Source organism: Gopherus flavomarginatus, chromosome 1, assembly GCF_025201925.1.
Source record: "Gopherus flavomarginatus isolate rGopFla2 chromosome 1, rGopFla2.mat.asm, whole genome shotgun sequence".
Taxonomy (NCBI): domain Eukaryota; kingdom Metazoa; phylum Chordata; order Testudines; family Testudinidae; genus Gopherus; species Gopherus flavomarginatus.
This window is the reverse complement of record NC_066617.1, coordinates 225,243,132-225,269,581: the sequence shown is the minus strand read 5'-3', so window position 1 is coordinate 225,269,581 and position 26,450 is coordinate 225,243,132. Positions and strand designations below refer to the sequence as shown.

Sequence of the window (26,450 nt, the reverse complement as noted above, 5' to 3'; positions counted from 1 at the left end):
GAGAGCCAAGAGATCATCCCAGCAATTGTTACTTCTGCATGGTGCCTCCAGTTGGGAAAGGTGTGTCAAAGAAGAAAAAGTGGACTGTGCATTATCCAAACATTCCATCAGCTATACGCCCAGTACCCCACGGAGAAGGACTGCCGGTTCCTGATGCACCAGAATCATTCTCACTTGAGTCAGACGAGGAAGAGGAAGAGGATGAAACTTCTGGTCCTGAACCATCAGTGTCACAGGACCCACATTTTCTCCCATCCTCCTCCTCTAAACCACACCTCGTAACACAAAGTGAACTGAATGACCTTGTCAAGGATTTGGAACTACCCAAGAGTAAGGCAGAGCTGTTGGGCTCCAGACTACAGCAGTGGAATCGCCTGGCAGGCTATCAGGGCAAATGGAGCCCATCAATGCTTGCAGACTATTGCTGGACAGTGACAAGAGATGCTCCATTTAATGAATACAAGAGACAAGCCAAGAAGCGCCGAGTAGACACTGAATAGGACTAAACTATGTACATAATAGTTTTTTGCCTTTTGTTTCATAATAAATTTTATTTATAGAACCCTTTTGCTGATTTTTAAAGTGTTACATAAACAGGACAGGTGAAATATTATCATGTAAAGCAACCATAAACACATGAAAAGACTTAGGTTTACAATTTATGATTAAAACTCTACTATCTACACAATATACATACACATAAAATGTAAAAACTTAAATATCTTAGAAACAGTAGCCAATCAGTTGTTTTAATTGTCATATTTGAATTCAGCACATCAAAATACATAATAAATATCACATTTTATCTCTGAAGCAGACGACTTCTCAAATTGTAGACCAGTGTTATCTGACAATTCACATATGTTCCACCACCTTCAATTATGCTCCTTCTCAGTTAGTCTGTCAGAGTGTGAATACTAGCCAAAAACAAAACAAAAAACAAACAGAGGTTCAGCTGCTGAGAACTTGGAGAGTCAGACCCAGGGCATAACTTGATGGGAAATCATCTACCAATCAACATCTGATAGCTGACTGAGGGGTTGTGGAAGCAGAGAAAAGGGGCAGCTAGAGGCAGCGCGGGAGCTAGAGGCAGCGTTTAACTTGTAATGAAAGAGGTGCCAGGGTTTAGGCAATGATTTAATTTTAAATGTTAAACTTGTTATGACTTTGAATGTGCAGCAGTATTATTGTCATTACTTAAGATTCTGTTACGGGTATTTTTAGTAAAAGTCAGGAACAAGTCACAGGCAATAAACAAAAATTCAGGCAAGCCCACAACCTGTCCCTGACTTTTACTAAAAATGCTCTGGGGAGAGGGACAAACAAAGCTCTGCTGGGGCTTACAACTCTTCCAGGGGCTGCTGCTCCAGGGCTGGCCACTGGCTCCAGCAGCCCTGGGTCTGTCTGCCAGCCATCTGTTCCATGTTCGCTGATCAGCTGTTTTGGCAGCCACCGCTCCCTCAGCCCCAGGGCTGACCGTTACTCCCGCCGTGCCCCAGAAGAAATCCTGGAGGTCCCAGAAAGTCAAGGAACCAGTGACTACCATGACAGAATCGTATCCTTAGTAGTTACCAATTCCTATAATACCACTGCACATTCAGTCCTAACAAGTTTATTTTAAAAGAGTAGCCTATTGTACATACAGTTGTACGTACTTAATGTACATACCAGTGATATTTACAACCACGTATTCTATATCATTTATATTGTAGTAGTTTGTGTAGAAAAATAAATTTAGAGCTACTGCAGCAAAAAAATTAAAAATATATGTCTGAATATATTCTCTAGCTGCAGACCTATCCACCTTTGCTCTGGCTTTCTCCCACGTGTTATTACAGAATATTATTCTCACACCTCCCTCCTTCCCTGCCCTCCTGTAACATGCCTCCCCCAACACACACACACACATTCTCTACAACCATTCTTAGTTTCAGTCAAAATAACAATAACTGCAGTATTTTATTGTACTAATACTTAGCAACCAGGTATGGCACATTGCAATAACAACTTTTAAATAAAGCAATAAAAGTCATTATGTCTAGTTTGTCTTCTATATTATTAAGGAACACTGTTAATAGAAATCAACAAATTATATTTTAGTATGAAATGAACAAATGTAACGAAACTTTAAAGAAAAAGATGTTTCCTTACCCTAATCCTGCAGTGATTGGGAGACATTGTACTGGATATAGCTCTGTGGTTTACATGTCCAGAAAAGTCCATTAAATAGCCATATTTCACTGGCTATCCTCCTATTTTCTCTCCTTGCTTCTTGTGTCATCGACTCCTCTGCACCCTTTGTGTCATCCAGGCACCCAGCTCTGAAGGCAGTGCAGAAGGAATGGTGCCATGGTATGGCTCTGGGGCTGGAGCAACCATGGGGAAAAATTAGTGGGTGCTCTGAACCCACTCGCAGCCAAGCTCCCCCCACACCTGATCGTACCACATCCCCGCTCCTCCGCCTCCCTCCCAGCGCTTCCCCCCAGCTGGGGGGTGGGGAGGAGCAGGAACGTGATATGCTCAGGGGAGGAGGTGGGGAAAAAGCAGGGCCGGGATTTGGGGAAGGAGTTGGAAAAGGGGCAGGGAGGGGGTGGAAACTTTCGGGAAGTGGTTGGAATTCATCGCCTATGTTGCCACCCTTACTTCTATGCTGCTGCTGGCAGTGGCACTGCCTTCAGAACTGGGTGGCTGGAAAATGGCAGCTGCTGGATGGGTGCCAACAGCAGTGCAGAAGTAAGGGTGGTATGGTAACAGGACCTGCAGGACAACAGGGAGTTAGTTTTTACCCTATTGTATATGAACTCTGGTTACTAGAGATGGGACCTGAGCTGAAATCCCGCATCCAAAGACCGAACAGAACAGGATCCGCCCTTTGCAACAGGGGTTCTCAACTTTCTTCTTTCTGAAGCCCCCACAAATGTGGCCAGTAACCCGGCCACCCGTGGAGCCTAACCCCCAGCCCCTCCCCTTGGGCCTGAGGCCTCTCCCCTCCCCCCTTTCTGCCTCCCCCTCCTCCACAGGAGCCCAAAGCATTCCCACCACAGTGGGAGTGCCAGCTGGCCAGGGGCAGGTGGGTGAGGCCCCAGCAGTCCTGGTGCTCTGCAGCCTCACAGCCCCCAGCCTGGGGGTTCTGGGTGTCTGGGCAGCACGGTTGCACGACCTCCAGCCCTAGGGCTCTGAGCAGGCAGCATGGCCCAGCACTAGCCATCCCCGTGGCCCCAAGTCCCTGCAGGAGGCATGCTGGCCTGAGGGCATGGCCACAGTAGGCTGTTTGGGGAGACACAGCCTCCGCTTGCCTATGATAGCAGCTGCCCATGGGTCCCCCAACATGTTATAAAAACTCCACATCCCTCCTGTGTCATAGTAGAGGGTTTTCTGCATATAAAAGCTGGGGCCAGCATGAGGGAGTAGCAAGCAGGGCAGTTGCCTGGGGCATCATGCTACAGGAGCCCCCACAACGCTACATTGCTCAGGCTTCGGCTTCAGCCTTGGGTGGCAGGGCACAGAGCCCGAGCTTCAACCCTATGCGACAGGGCTTTGGCTTTCTGCCCTGTGCCACAGTGAGTCTAATGCTGGCCCTGCTTGGTGGCCCCCTTGAAACCTGCTCACAGCCCCCCAGCAGGCCTCAGATCCTTGGTTGAGAATCATCGCTTGACAATACACCACATAGATCCAAACCTTGCTGCACAGACCTATCTCTGTGCCTTTTTATGTGTGTGAGTGTTAGCATCCCTTATGTTACATGGAGAGTCCCGATCTGTGCACTGTACACTCACTGTAACTTTGTGAGGTGCCACCATATCAGGAATGCACACTGCTTACAAATGGATGTTGGAAGAAGAAACCCCAGCCAGCGCGTAGCCTGAGCATAGATGCACTGCAGCTCTGACAAACGCTTGAGGGTTCTGGCTTTAAAAACAAACAAACAAACAAACACTTTCACAACACTTGTATAGCTTGTCATGCCAACAAAGTCTCATTGAAATGAATCATTGACTGTTGATCTAGAAATAGCAGTTTTTCAGGATAGTTGGCCAGTACATTTGATGATTGAGCTTGGATAGGAAGAAAGGGAGAAGCTGGAGGCAACTGAAGAGAGGGGGCAGCATGTGCTTGTGTGTGTGGTGGGAGGGGAGAGGAGGGCAGCGCATGTGTGGTGGAGAAGAGAGGAGTGTGTAGCCGAGGAGTGGGAAGGGGCTCTCTGTGTGTGTGTGGCAGAAGAAGAGGGCAATGTGGGGAAAGGAGTGGACAAAGGCAGTGTGTGTATGGGAGGGGAGAGGACAGGAAGGCAAGGCAGAGGGAAGCAGTGGGAGGGGCTGTTGTGTGTCTGTTGGGGGGGAGGCTGATGGGGTTTGGAGGGCAGGGCAGTGGAGGCAGCAATGGGAAGGTGTACAGGGTGTGAGAGGAGGGGAGGACAATGTGAGGTAAGCAGTGGGAAGGGGCAGTGTGTGTATGGGATGGAAGGGGAAGGGCAGTGAGAGGGAAGCAGTGGGAAGGGGCTGTGTGTGTATGGGAGGGAAGGGGAAGGGCAGTGTGAGGGAAGCAGTGGGAAGGGGCTGTGTGTGTGAGGGAAGCAGTGGGAAGGGGCTGTGTGTGTATGGGAGGGAAGGGGAAGGGGCTGTGTGTGTGAGGGAAGCAGTGGGAAGGGGCTGTGTGTGTATGGGAGGGAAGGGGCAGGGCAGTGAGAGGGAAGCAGTGGGAAGGGGCTGTGTGTGTGTATGGGAGGGAAGGGGAAGGGCAGTGAGAGGGAAGCAGTGGGAAGGGGCAGTGTGTGTATGGGATGGAAGGGGAAGGGCAGTGAGAGGGAAACAGTGGGAAGGGGCAGTGTGTGTATGGGAGGGAAGGGGAAGGGCAGTGAGAGGGAAGCAGTGGGAAGGGGCTGTGTGTGTATGGGAGGGAAGGGGAAGGGCGGGCAGGGCAGTGTGAGGGAAGCAGTGGGAAGGGGCAGTGTGTGTATGGGATGGAAGGGGCAGGGCAGGGCAGTGAGAGGGAAGCAGTGGGAAGGGGCAGTGTGTGTATGGGATGGAAGGGGAAGGGCAGTGAGAGGGAAGCAGTGGGAAGGGGCTGTGTGTGTATGGGAGGGAAGGGGAAGGGCGGGCAGGGCAGTGTGAGGGAAGCAGTGGGAAGGGGCAGTGTGTGTATGGGATGGAAGGGGCAGGGCAGGGCAGTGAGAGGGAAGCAGTGGGAAGGGGCAGTGTGTGTATGGGATGGAAGGGGAAGGGCAGTGAGAGGGAAGCAGTGGGAAGGGGCTGTGTGTGTATGGGAGGGAAGGGGAAGGGCGGGCAGGGCAGTGTGAGGGAAGCAGCTGTGTGTGTATGGGATGGAAGGGGAAGGGCAGTGAGAGGGAAGCAGTGGGAAGGGGCAGTGTGTGTGTATGGGATGGAAGGGGAAGGGCAGTGAGAGGGAAGCAGTGGGAAGGGGCAGTGTGTGTGTATGGGATGGAAGGGGAAGGGCAGTGAGAGGGAAGCAGTGGGAAGGGGCTGTGTGTGTACGTGCTGGAAGGGGAAGGGCGGGCAGAGCAGTGTGAGGGAAGGGGGCCGTGTGTGTACGCGTAGCAGGGGAGGAGGTGTACGTGGAAGGGCGCAGGGCAGTGTGAGGGAAGCAGCTGTGTGTGTATGGGATGGAAGGGGAAGGGCAGTGAGAGGGAAGCAGTGGGAAGGGGCAGTGTGTGTATGGGATGGAAGGGGAAGGGCAGTGAGAGGGAAGCAGTGGGAAGGGGCAGTTTGTGTATGGGATGGAAGGGGAAGGGCAGTGAGAGGGAAGCAGTGGGAAGGGGCTGTGTGTATATGGGATGGAAGGGGAAGGGCAGTGAGAGGGAAGCAGTGGGAAGGGGCTGTGTGTATATGGGATGGAAGGGGAAGGGCAGTGAGAGGGAAGCAGTGGGAAGGGGCTGTGTGTATATGGGATGGAAGGGGAAGGGCAGTGAGAGGGAAGCAGTGGGAAGGGGCAGTGTGTGTATGGGATGGAAGGGGAAGGGCAGTGAGAGGGAAGTAGTGGGAAGGGGCTGTGTGTGTACGTGCTGGAAGGGGAAGGGCGGGCAGAGCAGTGTGAGGGAAGGGGGCCGTGTGTGTACGTGTAGCAGGGGAGGAGGTGTACGTGGAAGGGCGCAGGGCAGTGGGGAACAATGTGACGGGGGGGCGGGGTGTGTGTGGGCAAAGCCCCGCTCCTTGCTGTTCCCGGGCGCGGGCCGCGCAGTTGCTCGGGCGGCCATGGAGGCGGCGCGGCGGTGGCTGGCGCTGTGCTGGGCGCTGGCGCTGGCGGGGCCCGGGGCGGCCCAGGAGCAGGCGCGCGCGGAGGAGAAGTGCCATTACTACGCGGGGGGCCAGGTCTACCCCGGGGAGGCGGCGCGCGTGCCCGTGTCCGACCACTCCCTGCACCTTAGCCAGGCCAAGAGTAGGTAGCGGCGCGGGCGGGCGGGCGAGGGATGTTGCTGAACAACCCGTCCCCTCCCGCTGCAGGGCTGCAATCAGTGGTGCTCAGTGCCCGCCCCTCCTGCCCGGTCCCCCCTTACCCCGCCGTCCTCCCGGGTGCAGGGTGACTGCGGCTACAGGTTAACACCGCCCCCCAGTAAAAGGGTCCAGAGAGTGGGGTTCCCGTGTGGGGCCGGGTGTCTCTGCTGCTTCACCCCGGCCTCAGTTTCCCCCCACTTGTGCAGTGGAGGCGGCGATCCCTCCATCGCAGGGCAGGTAGCATCCAGCTGCATGAACCCTTGTAAAGGGGGTTGTCTGGCCGCCCCCCAGCACAGGCCTTTGCGCAGCATCTCAGCAAAGCGGCCTTCCGGGGGGCCGTTTTTGCGATGAGGATAAAAGTGGCGCAGGCAGCCTAACCCACAGCTATTGCTTATCGTGCACCTCGTTTGAGTTAGTGGCAGCCTGTGTGTGCAGAGGGGAAGGGGGGATTATTGCAGTCCTAAACTGTGGTCACTTCACTTTGCTCCCACTGTTTGCTGTTCTGAGCCAGATGCACAGTTCGCTGCTGCTGGGGGAGAAGGCCACGTCAGACAAATCCTATTGGTTTAAAGTGTGCAGAAAGCCCGAAGCAGCTCCCTCACTGCCAAGTTTAAATAATCTGAAAATCAGAATTTACCCTCCTTGAGGATTTTCACAGGGTTGGAGGAGGTATTTAGTACCATGGCCCAAGTTTCTGCCTTTTCCCCTACTTGTAAATATAACAGTCATAAGTTAACATTTCTTCCAAAATATAGTTGGAATTAAAAACCATGCCAATGGACAGCTACTAGCAATGAGGAATATGCCACTCATTAACCCCCCTGTATAGAACTAGATAGTGTACACCCAATTAAACTCTTTTTTTAAAATAAAGGCAGAGTCTCTAAATAGGAGTAAATTACAGTTTTAGTCCTAGATTCCAATATGTTGGAATCCTTTTGGATATTTTGATTGCTCATGATGCACATTCGACTACTGGAATTTGTGCCTACCCCAGGTTGTGCTATGGACTTTCTAAACCTCTGCTTCTGTAGCTTGCTGTGTGCAGCTACACTCCTATAGTAATATACAGCCTAAATGAACTCACTGGAGCTCCATAGCAGCCACCCTATCCAAAGCCTGTGGCATAACTGGAGTGCAACTCTAGATCACTTTTCAGTTTATCACTGAATAAATAGAAAAGTATATTTTCTCAGTTACTTATTTTGTTACAGACTCAGCTTTGTTCAGAGGAGGTACTTCAGTTATCAAGCAACAGGATGGATGAACATAGACAGATTTCTGCCTAATGGAGGGCCTCTGCAGAACAAATCTTAATAGGGTTTTAAACTGGGTCAGAGTTTTTCAAGATTTATTTTGAACTTTGTATAGTGTTTTATTAGATAATTGTGAATATTAAATGAAAATCTTCATCTGTTTTTGCATTTCTCCCCCTCCTTCCCCAATGAAGGTCTCTTCAGTTTGTGGTGACAATCATTTGTCATGGTTGTCATTTGTACTACCATGGAGAGCTTGGGAAGGGAATCAGTAGCAGAGTAACAGATGAACTCTTTAACAAAAAGGTGCTGTTTTCATTGAAGGGGTAGTAGTAAAGAATGAGGGAAGAGAAGTAATGTAAATAATATACAGAATACTTTGGGGTTCTAATTAAGATTTAAAATATTTTATGAACTAAAGGGTCACACTGACTAGTGAGCTACATGCACTACTCTGGCTTCTGTAAGTGTTCTGTGTACAAAAGAATGGTAGGATATGACCAAAAAGTTAGCTGCAGCAAAAGTCTCCTGAAATTAGGCTTAACAGTCTTGTTTGTGTGTCTGATTTTTTTTTCTCTTTTGTTAGCTATGTTCAGAGAGCTCTAATGTGAATTGATTACATTGGAGATTCAGGGGCAGATAATTTTAATTGTTACAGTTAAGGGGTTTTCTGACCCTGTTTAAAATGGTCACCTGTTCTTAGAAATTTTCAACAGTTTTGTAGTCAAGTGAGATTCCCAGTTACATTAATCTACAGTAAAACACTGGGCAAGAAAGGTTTTTCTGTTCCACAAACATTTGAGATTAACTTTTTATCCAGATTTAGCATGGAAAAAATGGCACTCTCAAATGTTCACAAATAAGGAATCAAAACTTTTAATTTGATCAATCAAAACCTTGTGTTTAGATTTCAACCTTTAAACTTTTGGAATAAGTTAACAAAAAATTCATAGTCATTTCAAACTGAAATTTCTTTTCAGAAGCATCAAAAATTTCTAAGTTTTCAGAAAAATTGAATCAGGAGATTAATTGAAACCAACCCTTTCCCACAGACAGTTTTGTTTTCCACAAATCAGCATTTTGACAAAAAATGTTTTGTCAGAAAATTCCCAACCAGCTCTAAATAGAAACAGAGCTTGCCCACACTTGGAAATAGATAGTGTCATCCCTCTATCTCCAGAGATTCAGTAGAAGAGTATTACTGAGAAGTCTCAAGGTTTCATAGTGAAGAATTTTACAAAATACTGACAGCAAAGTGCTACCATAAATAAAATAAACTAGACTTGTCAAATGAAACATCTTGTGATGGTTGGTGTGCATGGGTAATTTATAAAAAATTGTACAGTATAAGTTACTAGAGAAAGACTTTGGTATGTGTACCAAAATTTGTGTGCTGTGCTAATAAAAATAGAAAGACAATGCAAGTTTTTAATGCCATTATTCATGTACTAATGTAGGTATCTTATAACTAGGCTAGTAAGGATTTGATTTTTAATTTGTAAATGTCGGTAAAAGTCAATTTCACCATACACACAAACTGACAAAAATTAATATCAATAATAATCAAAATTTACAGATAGGCAGAGTAAGAAAAATGCTGCTTGGGAACTTAGAGTTTGATTTAAGGATATTAACTTAGTATATTTTGATGTGATGTTGACAAAAGCTTTAACTTTTTGAATTTCAACATCTGCTGTCAAATAGTTCGGTGACATCCTCACCCATAATTTCCTGTAACTGTGAAAGTTTAAAATCTAAAAAAATGCTTAAGCAGATATCAAAATTATAAAAAATAAAAATCAAACTCTGCCAAGCCTACTTATTAGCAAAACAAGGTGGATGAAGTAATATGTCTTTTATTGGACCAACTTCTTTTGGTGAGAGAGACAAGCTTTTGAGCTTGCACAGAGCTCTTCAAGTCTGGGAAACTAACTCCGTATCACTGAGGACAAGGTGAAACAAATTGTTAACTACTTATGCTAAACACACTTTTCAAGGGACCACTCAAGGTGAAGTGGCCCATTACCACCTCTCCAGTCAGAGGGAGGAAATGAGGATGGGGAGAAAGCAGCTTGGGAGGTTGTAAGTGCTTATAGATTATTGTAATGAGCTATAAATCCAGTGTCTGTATTCAGTCCATGTCTAGCAAAGTTATAAATTTAAGGTCCCAGGCTCATCTTTTGAGGTTTCCTTTGTGGATGAGGACTGATAGGTCAGCAGTCACTCTATCAGTCCTCATCCTCAAAGGAAAACCGCACAACAACATTTCAAAAGACAAGCCTGGGACCTTAAATTCCTAACTTTGCCAGATAATCCTGGTCTACACTGCAGAGTTAGTTCGAGGTAAGGCAACTTACATCAACCTAATTACAACAGTGTCTGTGCTACAGTCTTGTTCCCACCAATGTAAGTGCTCTACTACACTGACCTAACTCCACTTCCATGAGAGGTGTAGGGTTTATGTTGGTGTATTTAGGGTGATGCAGTGACCCTGTAGACATTGCGGGTTACTTACATTGGCAGCCATTCTTGTCAATTTCTTGACTCCATGCTCTCAGCCCCCCTTATTGCCCCTCTTAAGTTGGTGGAAGCACTCCTGGTGAGGACATGCACCACCAACAGAAGTAGTGGTTAATCTCCACACTACCCTCCAATAATTATTGCAGTGGTTGTAAGTCAACCTATATTAGGTCAACTTAAGTTTGTAGGGTAGACATGCCTAAAACTCATGGACTGAATATAGACACTGGATTTATGGCTCATTACAACATTCTCTCCCTCCCCCTTGTATTTAGCAGTGACACTCGGAGGCTTGGTCTACACTGCATACATACTTCAATATAACTACATCGCTTGAGGTGTGAAAAATCCACACCCCTGAGCAATTTTGTTATACTGACCTTAACCGTATGTAGCAGTGGTGGGTAACCTGCGGCCTGTCAGGGTAATCCACTGGCAGGCCACCAGACAGTTTGTGTACATTTGGGGCTGCCTGCAGCTCCCTTGTCTGCAATTCAACGTTCCCAGCCAATGGGAGCTGTGGAAAGCGGCGCATGCCGCAGGGACATGCTGACTGCCGCTTCCCGCAGCTCCCATTGGCCAGGAACAGTGAACTGCAGCCACTGGGAGCTGCGGGCAGCCATGCAAATGTAAACAAACTGGTGGCTCGCCAGTGGATTACCTTGATGGGCTGCAGGTTGCCCACCACTGCCATGTAGACAGCATTATGTTGGCAGAAGAGCTCTCTCCCATCCTCTTAGACCAGGGGTTTCAAACTCAAATGACCATGAGGGCCACATGAGGACTAGTACATTGGCCCAAGGGCCGCTTTACTGACACCTCCCCCCTCACGCCAGCCCTTCCATTAGGCCCCGCCTCTTCCCACCCCTTCCCCGAAACCCCCCCCAGCCCCAGGGGGCGCAGGAGGGGTGTTGCAGGGGCTCAGGGCCTGGAGTTGGGGTATGGGTGCAGGAGGGGTGTTGCAGGGGCTCAGGGCCGGGAATTGGGGTATGGGGTGCAGGAGGGGTGCAGCAGGGGGTCAGGTACAGGGTGCAGCAGACAGCTCAGGGAAGGGGTTTGGGGTGCAGGAGAGCTGCAGGGTGCGACAGGGTTCAGGGCAGGGGGTCAGGGTGCGACGGGTCGGGGTGCGGCAGGGGGCTCAGGGCAGTGGGTTGGGGTGCGGGAGGGGTGTGGCAAGGGTGCAGGGTATGGCAAGGGGCTCAGGTCAGAGGCAGGAGGAGTTGGGGGGGGCGGGTTCTGGCCCAGCACACATCAGGGGCAGGGTAGGCTGCCTGCCTGCCTGCCCTGCCCCTGCGCTGCTCTGGGAAGCAGCTGTAATGTGGGGGAGGAGAGGCACAGGGTGTGTGTGGCTGTTGCTTCAGGCACCGCCCCCAGCATCTCCCATTGGCCAGGAACGGGGAACTGCAGCCAATGGGAGCTGCTGGGGGCGGTGCCTGAAGCAACAGCCACATACACCCCTGTGCATCTCCTCCCCCACATTACAGCTGCTTCCCAGAGCAGCCGGGGGCAGGGTAGGCAGGCAGGTAGTCTACCCTGCCCCCGGTGCGCATCGGGCCGGAACCTCTCTAGATAACGTCTGGGGGAGTGGATGGGGGGGCATGCAGCCTGCGTGTTTGAGACCTCTGTCTTAGAGCATCTTTCCGATATGTGCAGCATTGGTGCAGCTGCACTAATGTAAATTTGTAGTGTAGACCTGCCCTGAGTTAGTTTCCCAGACCTGAAGAAGAGCTCTGTATAAGATCTAAAGCTTGTCTTCCAACAGAAGTTTGTCCAGTAAAAGATATTACCTCACCCACTTTGTCTCTCTAATATCCTGGGACCACAACACGGCTCCAACACTGCATATAAGCCTATTTATAACAGATACTGTGCTGTTGACAATAATTGTCTAATATTAATCAGCATGCTATCATTCTTTAAATCAATTCCAAACATTGCTTTGAGCAGCACAGTAATTTACCCAGCAATATATGCTTGACATTTCAGTCATGTTTAAATCCCTTCAGTTTGATACTGGACCACCAACACACTGCCCTCAGGCATGGAATGCTCAGCGTTATGTGCTTTGATATTGAGAAATGCTACCTCACTGTACTTACAATTTGAAAACCTCCAGCATTCCAGATTAGTCTGTGGTAGAGTAGTAAGTGTTATATCTGCTGTAAGCGTGTCCATGGTGCAATTCACTAATGTTGTTTTAGGCCCTGTCTAGACTATCAAGTTTACATCAGTGCAGCCGTGCTGCTGTAAGATCGCTTGTGTAGCTGCTCTAGGCTGATGGGAGAGAGCTCTCTCCCATCAGCATAACTAAATCATCTCAAATGAGCGGTGGTAGCTATGCCATCAGGAGAGTCTCTCCCCCAACATAGTGCTGTCCACACTGGCATTTCTGTTGGTGTAATTTGTATCACTCAGAGGGGTTTTTTTTCACATCCCTGAGCAACATAAGTTATACCGACAAAAGTGCTTCTGTAGACATATCCTTAATCTTTTTCTGCTGCGTAAACTGAATATTTTTGTGCAGTAACCACTGAGTTAGTTTATAAATGGGTTGCAGTAACAGACAACCTACTTATTTTAAGCATTTGTGCCCTGAACACATCTTCTGTCATGTGTTTCCTGCAGAATTAAATTTTAGAAAAATGTTTTTTTGCTAAGGAGTAAACGTAATGTGAAATTGAACCACTCTTTACTTATGACACTAAATTATTTATAGCAAAATATAAGTTACTGAAATCTATAACACAGTAGCCATACATCATTCAGTGCAAATCAGCATCTTAATTTATGAGCTGTCATCAGCCAGTAGTAATCTTATAACGTGTTAAGGGGGTCCAAGTAAGTGTGTGCAGCATTTTCTCTCATGCAGCCTTATCCTTACCATATCCTTACCTTACCATATTTCAAATGGTTCAGAAATTTGTGAACACAAATCTATTGAGTTATGTATGCATCTTGAAATGTACATTTTTTTTAAACATAGCATGACCCCAACGTGTGCTTTCCTCCTGTGAAAGGTTGAAATTAATAAAGTTTGATTGTGTAAGTCATGCATCCTACAAAGTGTTATTTACTGTAAGGAACCACAAACATCCATCCAGAGAGGAAAACTGCCCTTGGACATATGTTACCTGCTGAACAGCCTTGTTTATGTACACATGCTTCACTTTATTCTTATACTTCAATTTGGATCTATATTTTATGTTTCTAGTTTCCAAGCCGGCACCTTATTGGGAAGGAACAGCAGTAATTAATGGAGAGTTTAAAGAGCTGAAATTAACAGATTATCAAGGAAAATATCTTGTCTTCTTCTTCTACCCTCTTGACTTGTAAGTAAAACTGATGCAGACATACCAAAATATATACTCCCCTCCTCCCCCCCTCCACCTTCCGAATTTGAATTTTGGAAGCGTGGTTAGAGTCAAGGAATGTTAAGATGTTGATTGCAACTGCACTTGACATTTTGTAATTCTGTAGCATCTTACTGGGGAATGTTTACATTCCTTGCTACCATACAACTCATTGCTGCAAATGGAAAATGCATACAGGAAAGAGTATCTCTTATCTCTTCACTTCATATGCTCTGGAAGACATTTTTAGGGAGACTGATTTCCTCTTACAGCATTTCAAGGATGTTATGGGATACATTTAACTGAAATTATTGGATGGACTTTCCTTTCACTACACTATTGTAACTCCACAGCAGTCAATGAAGTTACTCCTGATATATACCAGTGTAATGAGAGGAGAATCAAGCCCTGTGTTATCTTGAAATGAACAAAACATACAGTAAACTAGTAATATTAGTAATACCCATGTAGCACTTATCAGTAGAACTCAAAGCACTTTACAAAGAACGGGTAAGTAGTAAAGACAGTTAGCTGCTCTGATAGTGAAAATAGCTGGAATCATGGCTTATTTTCCTCCTAGCCTCAAAGCTTGAACAATTGTGATCTAAAGTTTAATTTTGTGCCTAGAAGAAGCAGGAAGAGGTCAAATGCAAAATAGCTACAACTTGCATCACTATTTTCCAGGAAATCATGACATCTGTTTCTCTGCAATTTGGTGTATCATACTTTAATCCAGTAATTCCTGTACAGTTTTAAAATCAGTGAATAATTGTACATGTAGCTAAACTGTAAGTTATAATATTACTAAGTCAACACAGATTGCATTTTCAGTCTTTTTATTCACAAACCACTTGCACAGGGTTTGACGATAGGTAATCCATCTGTGAATGTATTTATTAATGCTGTTAGGAATGCAGTTACTTGTAAAATGTAAATTATTTTAAGTTGTCTATATTGGATTCCATCTAAATAAAAATAAATAGTTGTGCTAAGTAATTCACAATTTATCTATTTTATATACTGCAAACAATATCTAGCTTCTCTGTAGAAACTAATTTAGCTATGTATTGAGCTGACTGAGAAATCACTCCTGGATATTCTGAATTTATTTTGTTTTCAATTTTTTAGCACATTTGTGTGTCCAACTGAAATTATCGCCTTCAGTGACAGAATTGAAGAATTCAGAGCAATAAACACTGAAGTGGTAGCATGTTCTGTTGACTCACAGTTCACTCACTTAGCATGGTATGTAGCCTACCCATGTGTCTTTTACAGGAAATTATTGGATACATATGAGATTATGGGTTGCTTCTCCAAATTCACATACTCCCTCTGATGCACTACTATAGTCAAGTAAATATTGAATGATAAGGTCTGAGGTGTGTTGCTATGTTGCATAAAAATTGGTAAGTAATAAAACTAACAGTAATATTCAAAAATTAAGTTTATTGTTGAAGGTGTCAGAGTAAAAGTGATGACTTGTGTTACCATTAGAATAAATTATTCATTACAAATTATTCATCAAACTTTCTATGGTGGATTAAAACCCCAGTGAAGATTTTTTTGGTATTGTTGTTTTTAAATTGTGGAGTTTGAAAGAAAGACAGTAGTTTGCAGGTGGATAAAAATCAATGATTAAAAAAATTTAAAATCAGATTTTTTTGACAAAATCCTTTGAGGAAAAAAATACTTATCTAAAAGATAGTTTCAGTTAAGATACATTATAGCTCAAAGATATCTCATCATGAAATATGGATCATAACTTCTAATTCTATAGCATGAGACAGTATATTCATATAATGTTTAAGAAAAGTTTTGTAAATAAGTTCCAATAGTTCATGGATTAGAGACCCAATTTTATGGGGTTCAACAGGCTTCTGTATAGATTTAGATTAATCTTTCTATCTACCCAATGGGACGTAGTGCTCAGTCTAGAAGATACCATCAGAGATGCTTAGCTTTGCAGTTCTCAAACTGGATTTGTGTCTCCAGAGGCAATGTGCTTGTTAACAGCAAAAATGTTTTAAAAATAAAATAAATAAATATATAGAGGTGAGAAATAACAGACCTCAATTCTATTGTCCCTCTGCAAATTTGTGTACACAGAGTCAATCCCTTACCTCTCTCTAAAAGTGCAAAGTTTCAAAAAGTTCAATGAATAGAAGATTGTTGGGGGTGAAATAGATCTGGACAAGGAGAAGTCTAGAGATAAATGTGAGAGGGGAGGGACATATGCTTGTTTTGTTAAAATACTGTATGTTTGCTCTTGAAGAAAAAAATCCAGAATACTTAACGTTGTTGTTTTAGTTAAAGAAAACAATTTAAATGTCTGTCTGGTGATGTTCTCCTTCTAATACAGCATGTCAAGAAAATCCTCCAATTATTAATGATTAACCTGTTGAATTGGAGATAGTTCACCTCCCAATGACTTCATAAATATCTGCTTTAATTACCTTTGGTAAATGAAATAACCAAACAATCATTTGTTTTCTGATATAACTGTAAAAACTAATCTGAAAAGTTTTCAAAGTGTCACTGTTTAAAAATGTGTAGTGTGTACCTTCTAAAACTGAAACTTACATCTATCTCTGCATTGTAAAGAATATGTATTAAGGTTATAACAACCAACAAAAACGCACTTTTATGTAGAAAACCCATGATTAAATTGAGTCTTCCTGACTCATGATTTATTTAAATCAATTTGATTTAAATCAAATCCACCCTGGTAATTTGGCCACACAGAGAGAAGGGGGGTGTTTCAAGTGTAAATTAAGCATGGAAGGAGGCACAAAAAGGAGATTAAGGCAACTATAAATGGACACATTGAAGGAGTGTAGGAAGCGAATTGGAGCAAATGAATAGGAAAAAGAAAAACAGAAATATAAATATTCCTTCTGCAAAGAAGCTGCATGCAAAAGTTAACTTGTATGTGCAATAAAAATCTCTCGGAAGAATAAATTTGCATCTCTTTTGTTTGTCAAAGGATTAATACTCCACGAAAACAAGGAGGACTTGGACCAATGAAGATCCCACTTCTTTCAGATTTGACACACCAGATTTCAAAGGATTATGGAGTATATCTAGAAGACCAAGGGCACACACTTAGGTACTACAAACCATTATGGTGCATTTTATCTTGTTATAGCAGTGCATTCTACCAGTTCCATTTAAACGAACACTCAGTATTGGCACTTTTCTCTTATACCATTTAAGTTATATACTATGTTCATCTCAGCAGTTAATATCTGAACATATACTGGGTCTGTTTACGTGGATAAATACAGGCATTTTTTCCACTGACTGTGGATAACTTAGCTGAAATTGTATATTAAAGCTCTTAGTCCGCAAGGAAATATTTCTTAATTTAAAAAAATAATAATTCAGAAATTAACTCACAATGATCTATTGTATATGCAAAACTCAGAGGTTTAAAGGTGAACGGAAATGCTTTATCCTGCCAGAATCTGAATTCCCAGTTCTGGCCTTTTCCTTCATTACTTAACAGTGTTTTATTAGGAAAAACTGACCCATGATCTCAAGATCTGGCAAAGAACTGTCAGATGTTTCGTATTGATCATCTTGCTGCTGACCGCGGGTGTAAATCTTGTCTAGTGGTAGTTGTGGCACTGTTTGATAGAGTAGTGTTTCTTGCCCATTCATTTTCAGTGTTCTTTGTTAATACTACAGATACTCATGCTTGAAACAGATCTGTCTCCCTTTCACTGCAGTTACCTGATCCTGTAGTGAAAACATGTTTTGTGACATTAGATCTCCTGTCTGGACAATGTTGCAAATTCAGAATTGCATCTTTGCTGCAGGAAATAGGTAAAGAAGGTGGACTTGGAAGGAACAAGGTCCTACTTCAATATTTATATCTGATTAGCTAATGCATAGAACATGGACGTGCTGGCTGTCGCTTCCCACAGCTCCCATTGGCTGGGAATGGCAAACCATGCATACGGGGAGCTCCGGGGGGCCGTGCCTGCAGATGGACAAAGTACACAAAATGTCTCGTGGCCCGCCAATGGATTACCCTGACAGGTCACGTGCCGAAGATTGCCGACCCCTGGCGCAGAAGAAAGTGAAACTTAAGTGGACTTACGTTCACATTTTGAAAGTCTAACTTTGAAGTGCTCTTACTATAGCTGCAGAAACTAGGATTAAATAGCCAGTTTTCGTTATAGCAAACAAATTAGCTGTGTGGTTCTTTAAGGTTTTATATTTGGTCTACCATTTTTTAAATGCTCTGTAAAGATAGCAGAATTTTCAAGTGATAGTTATTTAGGTTTGTCAAAATCAGAGAAGGGTGTGAGGAGATTGAGAGTCCTAACCAAGCTAGGTGAATGGCCAACACAATGGCAAGTGAAATTCAGTGTCAATAAATGCTAAGTAACTATTCGTACACCTTACTAAGGCTCTAAATCAACTGTAACAACTCAGGAAAGAGCCCCGGGCATCATTGTGACCTCTGTTCACTTTACAACTGCATTCAAAAAAGTAACCAAGATACTAGGATTCATAAGGGATAGGAAGGAGAATAATATGCCATTATATAAATAAATGGTGCAGGCTCAGCTGGAGTACTGTGTGCAGAACTGATCACCCCCATCTCAAAGAGGAAATTGCTGAATTAGAGGGGCTTCAGCAAAGTGAGATAGGAGTGAGAAACAGCACAGGAAACATCTGCTTTGAAGAGAGATTGAAAAGATTGGCATTATTTGCTTCAGATAGGAGAAGAATAAGAGGGGATACATTCAAGGTATATAAAATAATTAATGGTAGAGAGAGGGTAGGTCAGGAACTTTCTCCTTGCCTCATAAAAAGACAGAGGGAACATTCAGTGAAATTAGAAGGTAGCAAATTCAAAAATGGACATAAGGCAATACTTTTTCACACCACACCTATCTGGAACTCATTGCCAGAGAAAGTCATTTGCAACATTTAAAAAGAGATTCGATACTTCTATGAATGTCAAGAATATCCAGCATTGTTGTAGTTAGTACTAAAAAATTTGGAGGGATACTCATAGACCAGAAGGGACCAATATGATCATCTAGTCTGACCTCCTGCACAAGGCAGGCCACAGAACCCTACCCATCCACTTTTATAACAACCCCTAACCCAGGACGGAGTTATTGAAATCCTCAAAATTGGTTTGAAGACCTCAAGCTGCAGAGAATCCACCAGCAAGCGACCTATGCCCCATGTACCTCATGCTTCAGGGTTTAAAATCAGTCTTTAAATATTATAGGAATTAATGTAGGGGGCAAATTATCCCACATCTGCCTACTATAAGACAAACCTCCTGCTGAAGCCTCTGCTTCTGACCATTGTCAGAGACAGGAAACTGGACTAGATGGACTGAGTCTGTACATTCCTATAATATCATGCTGTCAACCCTGAGCGGGCATTATCTCACCAGGTCTAGATATGTAAGTGTAACAAGTGCTTTTAGTTTATCATTGTAATTTTTTTTTTTTTACACTAAGGAATGTGTAAATCGCTTCTATCACATAGATTCTAAAGGCTCTTAGGTTCTCATTTACACAGTTCAGCGTTTTATAATATCAGTGATCTACTTATCAAGCAGTATAGTTAAGGGTAAATAGTGTTCAAGACTTCCATATGAAGTCTAAAATCTCAAAGTGCATATAAAAAATTCTTAATCATCGTCATATCATTAAAGAAAGATGCAACCTTATGTACTTGGACTTTCAGAAAGCCTTTGACAAGATCCCTCAAAGGCTCTTAAACAAAGTAAGCAGCTATGGGATAAGAGGGAAGGAGGTCATCTCATGATTAAAAAACAAAAAACAAAGGGTAGGAATAAATGGTCAGTTTTCAGAAAGGAGAGAGAGGTAAATAGTGGGGTCCCCCAGGAATATGTACTGGGACCAGTGCTGTTCAACATATTCATAAATGATCTGGAAAAAGAGGTAAACAGTGAGGTGGCAGAATTTGCAGACGATTCAAAATTACTCAAGATAGTTAAACCCAAAAAACAGATTGCAAAGAGTTTCAAAGGGATCTGAAAAAACAGGGCAACAAAATTGCAGACGAATTTCAGTGTTGGTAAAGTCAAGGTAATGCACATTGGAAAGCATAATCCCAACTATACATACAAAATGACGGGGTCTAAATTAGCTGTTACCACTCAAGAAAGAGATCTTGGAGTCATTGTGGATAATTCTCTGAAAACATCCACACAGTGTACAGCGGCAGTCAAAAATAGCCAACAGTGTTCGGAACCATTAGAAAAGGGATAGATAAGATGACAGAAAATATTATAATGCTACTACATAAATCCAAGGTACACCCACACCTTGAATACTACATACATACATACAGTTCTAGTCACCCCATCTCAAAAGAGATATCGGAATGGGAAAAGGTACAGAAAAGGGCAACCCAAATTATGAGGGGTATGGAACAGCTTCCAAATGAGGAGATATTAAAAAGTCTGGGACTTTTCAACTTGGAAAAGAGACTACTAAGAGGGGATAGGATGAAGGTCTAAAATCATGACTAGGGTGGAGAAGGTGAATAAGGAAGTGTTATTTACTCCTCATAATACAAGAACCAGGGGTAAACCAATTAAATTAATAGGCAGCTGCGTTTAAAACAAACAAAAGGAAGTACTTCTTCATACAACGCACAGTGAACTTGTGGAACTCCTTGCCAGTGGATGTTGTAAAGACCAAAACTATAACTGTGTTTAAAAAATAAACAAAACAAAAAAAACTAGAAAAGTTCATGGAGATTAGCCAAGATGCTCAGGGATGCAACCCAGTGCTCTGATTGCCACAAGCTAGGAGTGGACAACTGGATGGATCCCTCGATGAGTGCCTGTTCTGTTCATTCTTTCTGAAGCACTTGGCATTTGCTGCTGTCAGAAGACAGGCTACTGGGCTAGATGGACCCTTGGTCTGACCCAGTATGGCCATTCTTATGTTCTTACTGCTTTCTTAATTCTGACTTGACCTTGCCTAGATCACAGCAAGATCTGAGGGCACTTTCAGTGAGAAATGGAGTTCTTTGTGTCAATGAAAAGCACCTCCTCTAAATGAGGCTTGTATTGAAGGACTCCAGAGGTGGGGGAGGTTAGATCCTTCAATTCTAGGTGCATTATGAATGAGAAAGTAAATGTGAAGGGAGTTGCAAAGGAAATTAAAAGTTAACACAGAACCTGTACTTAACTTGATCGTGTAGTGCTTGGAGAGATCTAGCCACTGCTGATGTAATGTAGGTATGCTGCAATATCTGGACACCACAATGTGCATAATAGAGATCAGTATTATTAGGTTTATATCTAAAAGAAAAATTCCATGTTTTTGCAGAGGCCTTTTCATTATTGATGATAAGAGGGTCCTTCGACAGATAACAATGAATGACCTTCCCGTCGGCAGATCAGTGGATGAAACACTTCGTCTAGTACAAGCATTCCAGTACACTGACAAACATGGAGAAGGTGCCTGTTTCCATTATTTTGGCAATGGGAGTTTTATTGAGGTCTTATTTAGTTTGGAAGGTGTATTTTTAGCTATTAGGAAGCAAGGCATTTGATAGCTTCATGGTTGTTACTGAGCAAAGTTTTCTGTTCCCCTCATTCAAGATTCAGTGGACCTGATCCTCCCCTGCCTTGCACCTAGTGTAGTGTCCAAAGTGAATGCAAAGTGGTTAGAACACTACCAAATCAAAGCAGTAGCATTTACACACATTTTGCACTCAAGCATAAATGATTGCACAAGGTATGAGGCAGCGAAGAATCAGGCTCAGTATTTTAATAAATTTAGACAAGCTACAGCTGATCCAAGAGGCACTGCCAGTGTAATCTTACTGTTTGGAGTGGGGAGGGGAGGGGAAATAGAGCTGGTGTCCCAAAACAAAATAGATGCAATACTTTGAGTCGGTGAAAAGCATCTCCCAAAATGCTATTCAACTTTAATTATTAACACATCATATGTTCAGCTGGCTGAGCTTCCTGCTCTCAATTTAAAGTGTTGGTGTTTAACAACATTCCATAGGTTTGCGACACAGCTGCAATTCATTCTAAGGTTGTTTACACAGTGTGGTGATGCACACTATAGGGGTGTGCTTTCTGAAGCACACTAATGTGTGGCACATCAACTGGTTTGCATAGATCCTGACGGTGCGCACACCAGGTTCCCTAGCATGCTTTAATGTAGTGCAGTTTGAAACATGTTAACAGGTAATGTAACATTATCTGTATAAACAGCTCTATTTTGCAATTCAGAATTGAAAAGAACAAATTCTGATACTTAAAGGCAATAAGCATTTTGATTAAGGAGATAAAGTCCTCTTTGTTCAGCTTCAAATAAAGCTGTGTCTCAGCTTACGCAGTACTGGATTCTCCCTGTGAGGCATGTGGAATCCTGTTGGGTTTTGCTGAATGTCTGTGGCAATGCATATCTATTTCATTGGACTCCGTGCAAAGGCTAGGAAGAAGAATCCTCCAAAGTTTTTATTATGTTCACCACATTTCAGCTGGCAGCACTGTCTGCAGGGGATAAAATGCCTGTGCTCCAGTTGTGTAATCCCAGCTGTGCAGGCTGATCCTTGAGCCTTTGCAAAGCCTCATCGAAGCCAATGAAACTCCGCCTGGGCACAAGGTCTGCCTACCCATATACAGTTTCAGGATCAGCTCCCTGGTCTCACCTAGGTTGTACATGAACAACTGAGCAATTGCAAGAATGGTAAATATTTATTTTTATCATTCTAATCCTTTTACATCCTAAGCAGGATATCAAACAAAAACAGTCACAGTCTAGAGAGAGAGATTTAAATTTTTCTTCATTGCTACTGTAATACCTGCCTTCTGGCATTCGTTTTAAAGAAAGTTATACCTGTTTCCATTTCCACCTGATGGAATTGCTGGCACCATATCTTGGCACCATATGTCCTCTTGGAATGGGGATTCATCTTCAGAATGGGAGATACTATTACTTTGCCAGTAAGTTGACTAATAGAATGAAAACAGTGAAAATCAAACCCAACATATACTCAGTCAAGCAAAGATTTCCCGTTGTTGGTGAATGGAACAATCCAACCTGCCCTACAAATAGTATCAATATGAATGTTTTAGGGATACTGTCTGATGAATAAGCATGTTACATATTTGCAGATGTTTACATGTGGCACCTTCTTGCTATATTACTTAAAATTCAAAGATTTAGTTTTTTATGAGAATGGTTAGAAAACCAAATAAATTAGAAAAATAATTTCTTTTCTTCTAAGTCAACTTCCATTTTTTTTATTTTTTTTTCCAGTTTGCCCTGCTGGTTGGAAACCTGGCAGTGAGACAGTAAGTCTGTATTTATATTCAGCATACATTCATTATTTTGCATGATTAAATAAAATTAGGGACTCAATCCTATCTCCACTGAAGACAAAAGCAAAATTCTCATTAACTTGAATGGAAGCACAATATCAGGCCCTATGCATTGTGATATTTTTATAAGTTCTTAATCTGTTATAATTGGAATTTTATTGACTGATTTATTACAGTATATCATGTCTGCAGTATTTCATGCAGGAAAAAAGTTAATCTCTTCACATCAGGAGTTTCCTTCTCCCTCAACTTTACAATGTATGATCAAAACCTCAAGCACCAGAGAGTTAACTTGAGGGAGAATTTCCTTCCCATCCTGCAATGCAGGTCAAAAGAGAGTTGGAAGTTCTCTGAGGAAGAAGCTATCTTCTGTGTCTTATCTGTACAGTGCCTAGCATAATGGAGACTTGATCCTTGATTGGGGTTCCTAAGCAGTTCCTCAGTATAAATCATCTCACTGCTCAGGCCATTGTATAATTGCCCACAATCTGGCAAAGCACACTACCACTGTTAGAATTGTAAAATGGAATGCATGTTGCGGCACAGTATCTCTTCTTTTGTTTCTTCACACTAACATGATTATGAGCCAAAGAGCAAGGGCCCAGTTCAATGCCCACTGAAGCAACTGAATTCAGTGGGTGTTGAATCAGGCCCCAATGGAACAATGAAAATTTTTTTTCTAAGGCTATGTCTACACACACATCTTATGTTGGCATAACATACATCACTCGGGTGTGAATCAGCCACCCCCCTGAGCGACATAAGTGCTCGCCTGCACAGCACTTTGTCTGCAGGAGAGGTTATGCCGTTCATGGGGTGGTTTTATTATTCCAATGGGAGAGCTCTTTCCCGTCGTCTTAGAGCATCTTCACCAGACGTGCCGGTACAGCAGTGCCACTACAACGGTGTACATTGGCATTTATTCGAAGCTGCTCTTTTTTCTTCTGCTGCTTGTTTCAACTGTTGGCACAAACAGCATTATATAAAAAAATTAAAATGAAAATAAAGGTGCCTTGAAAGAAATTCTGTAAGGTTTCATTAGCAGCAAAAAATTGAAGTGGTCTCTGCACCTTTCCCTGAGTTGGTAATACATGACAGCATCAAAAACCACATTTTGGCAGGGCCATGAAATGTGTTCGTTCATATAGACAATGGGCTTATCTATAAAAAATAACATTTTCATAATATCAATAGGATGCTAATGATATAAACCGATACAGCATTATTAATAAACTGTATTCTAGTAGCTTCTGGAGTTTCCAGCCAAGATCAAGGTCCCATTGTGCTAGTCACTATACTGACACACATTAAAAGACAGTCCTAAATTGTATCTATATGCAAGATCTCAAACATGGCGTGCAGAGAGCCAGAATGTATAGCCTCTAGTAAACAACTAGTAAGCAACTGGCAACATTTAAGTGGCTAGCACAGACCTCTGCATTACAGTGTGAAACAAGCAGATGCTGGGAATTATATTCATGGGATAGTTAAGATTTGTCTTAGTGGAGAAAACTGGCTCTTTAGATTTTATGGTGAAAGTGGGTTATAGGAATGGCATATGTATGCATTGGAAATCATGCATTCCACTACCTTGCCTAAACTGAATAATCTGTCCATTAGCAGCTGACAAGTGAGTGATTTCCCATTCTTAGAAGGGTCAAGCCTATGAATACACTTAATAAAAGGGAGACCGGTTGATAGCAGGAATAGATTACTACTTTATAGCATCTGCTGTTTCTGTACACTTGTTGCTGACAACTGACTCATTGCTGAGAATATCAGGCCACAATAAATGTTTAGCACTGACGTAAATACAAGTAAGATGTTCTCTTTACTTTCTGTGCAAAAGTTGTAGTGCACTTAAACAGCAGAATAGTTCTGCAAACACTCTTCAGAATACATTAACATCTGTAGCCATGCCTTCTAAATGTATTTGATTTAATTAGATCAAACCTGAAGATGCCATGAGAGCGTGGTGGCCAAGACAAGAGCTGTAAGTAAACTCTGAGGCACTTGAGTACAGATGTTAATTTATGGAAATAATTCCAAGTTCACTTACGGGGAAAAAAATCAGACTGGAGTACATTCTTTAAACAAGGCAGATTCTGTTTCCTTCTTGAACTCCATGTCCTCCTCCATCACCCCTACTGCCCTCCACTGTTTAGTGTTCATTAGAGATAAGCAGTAACCTTAGATCTGAACAGGTGAAAGGTAATTTCTAAATGTAGTGTGTGACCATTAATGCCAGAATATGAGGTAGATAATTTGTTCCTTTTGTTTTTAGACCAACACTTTCACTTTCTTTCTCACACAGATAATCCCAGATCCAGCTGGAAAACTGAAGTATTTTGATAAACTTAACTGAAACTTGCTTCTACTGAGCTACACAAGTCACACGCAACTTCAAGTTGTCAATAAAATTCCAGTCATTTTGTTATTTATAATGGCTACCAACTGTAGTTGCTTTCTCAAAATACAGGTATTCACTGTGCAGAGACTACCACTAGCAGAAAGAGTTGACAGAATTGATCTTCTAGGGCCTCCTGAAAGGAGGCTAAGAATTTGAGCTTGAGTTTATTCCATTTCATCTAGTCAAGAGTTCATATGTTGAGTGCATAATGCTCTGCTATCATACTGTGTAGGCAGGGAAATTGCACTTTCATCTTTAGTTACTTGCATCCTCTTAAAAATACATATATCTATATAGATAATGTATATCATTTCCTTAGCTATATGGACTTAGCTTTAGGAATCTCATTTTGGATAGATCACTTAATTTCCACAAAAGCTTAATCCATAAAGTCCTTTATGTCTTTGCTTCTTTTTCAAAAAGATACCAGAATTTCCCTCCCAGTGGTTTTCTATAAAGCCCTAACTCTCTATTTTTGATGACGTTAGAAGCTGCAGCTGAAAAATTGCCACCTGCCAATTGTTCACTATGAGTCTGAGACCATATTCCACAAATTAATACAGTGATCTGTAATGGAGTCTGAAGCCAGGAATACAGTTTAAAGGAGTTAAACTAAAATTCCTCTTTGTCTGAAGTTGGAAAACATTTTAGTTTTTCTTCAGTCGAACATTAAGAACCAGATTCTCAGCAAGTGTAAGTCAGCATATTCTACTGGAATAAATGGAGCTACACCACTTTGTATTAACAAAGGATCTAGTTTTATCTGTTTATAGTTTTTAACACTTAAAACTTCTGGGATACATGCTAATATAAAAGGAAGATTCTAATGTATTTAAAATTCCCATAGTCTGGGGATGATCCTACTTCCACACTATGACCTGAAACTTTTTCCTATTCCCCTCCAACTGTTTTCATAGCTCTTAATTTAGAGCAGGGGAATTGTAGAGTCTTTGAGTTCATGTGCACACATTTCTTCCCGCAAGAGACAAAAACATCACCTCTAAAACATGCTTGAACACCACCAGAACTTGAAATGCCTCCTAAATGCACATCCTATGCATGGGTGCTCTTCCCCCTACTTTGAGCTCTTTAACATAAGGTCATGCATGAACCAAA

At 42.9% G+C, this 26,450-nt stretch overlaps 1 protein-coding gene across 2 annotated transcripts; it reads left to right on the top strand.

Annotated features, from left to right (window-relative positions):
- The first annotated feature begins 6,171 nt into the window (after positions 1–6,171).
- PRDX4 (peroxiredoxin 4) lies at positions 6,172–25,361 on the top strand. 2 transcript variants are annotated; one of them, XM_050936722.1, is made up of 7 exons: positions 6,172–6,393; positions 13,437–13,554; positions 14,704–14,820; positions 16,559–16,681; positions 20,913–21,043; positions 22,863–22,897; positions 24,871–25,218. In XM_050936722.1, exons 1-7 carry the CDS (start codon positions 6,210–6,212, stop codon positions 24,919–24,921), a joined length of 759 nt encoding a protein of 252 aa, XP_050792679.1. In that variant the 5' UTR covers positions 6,172–6,209; the 3' UTR covers positions 24,922–25,218. The 2 variants fall into 2 exon arrangements, with proteins under 2 accessions (XP_050792679.1, XP_050792678.1); XM_050936721.1 differs by lacking the exon at positions 24,871–25,218 and adding an exon at positions 25,239–25,361 and having other exon boundaries at positions 6,174–6,393.
- Positions 25,362–26,450: the final 1,089 nt, after the last annotated feature.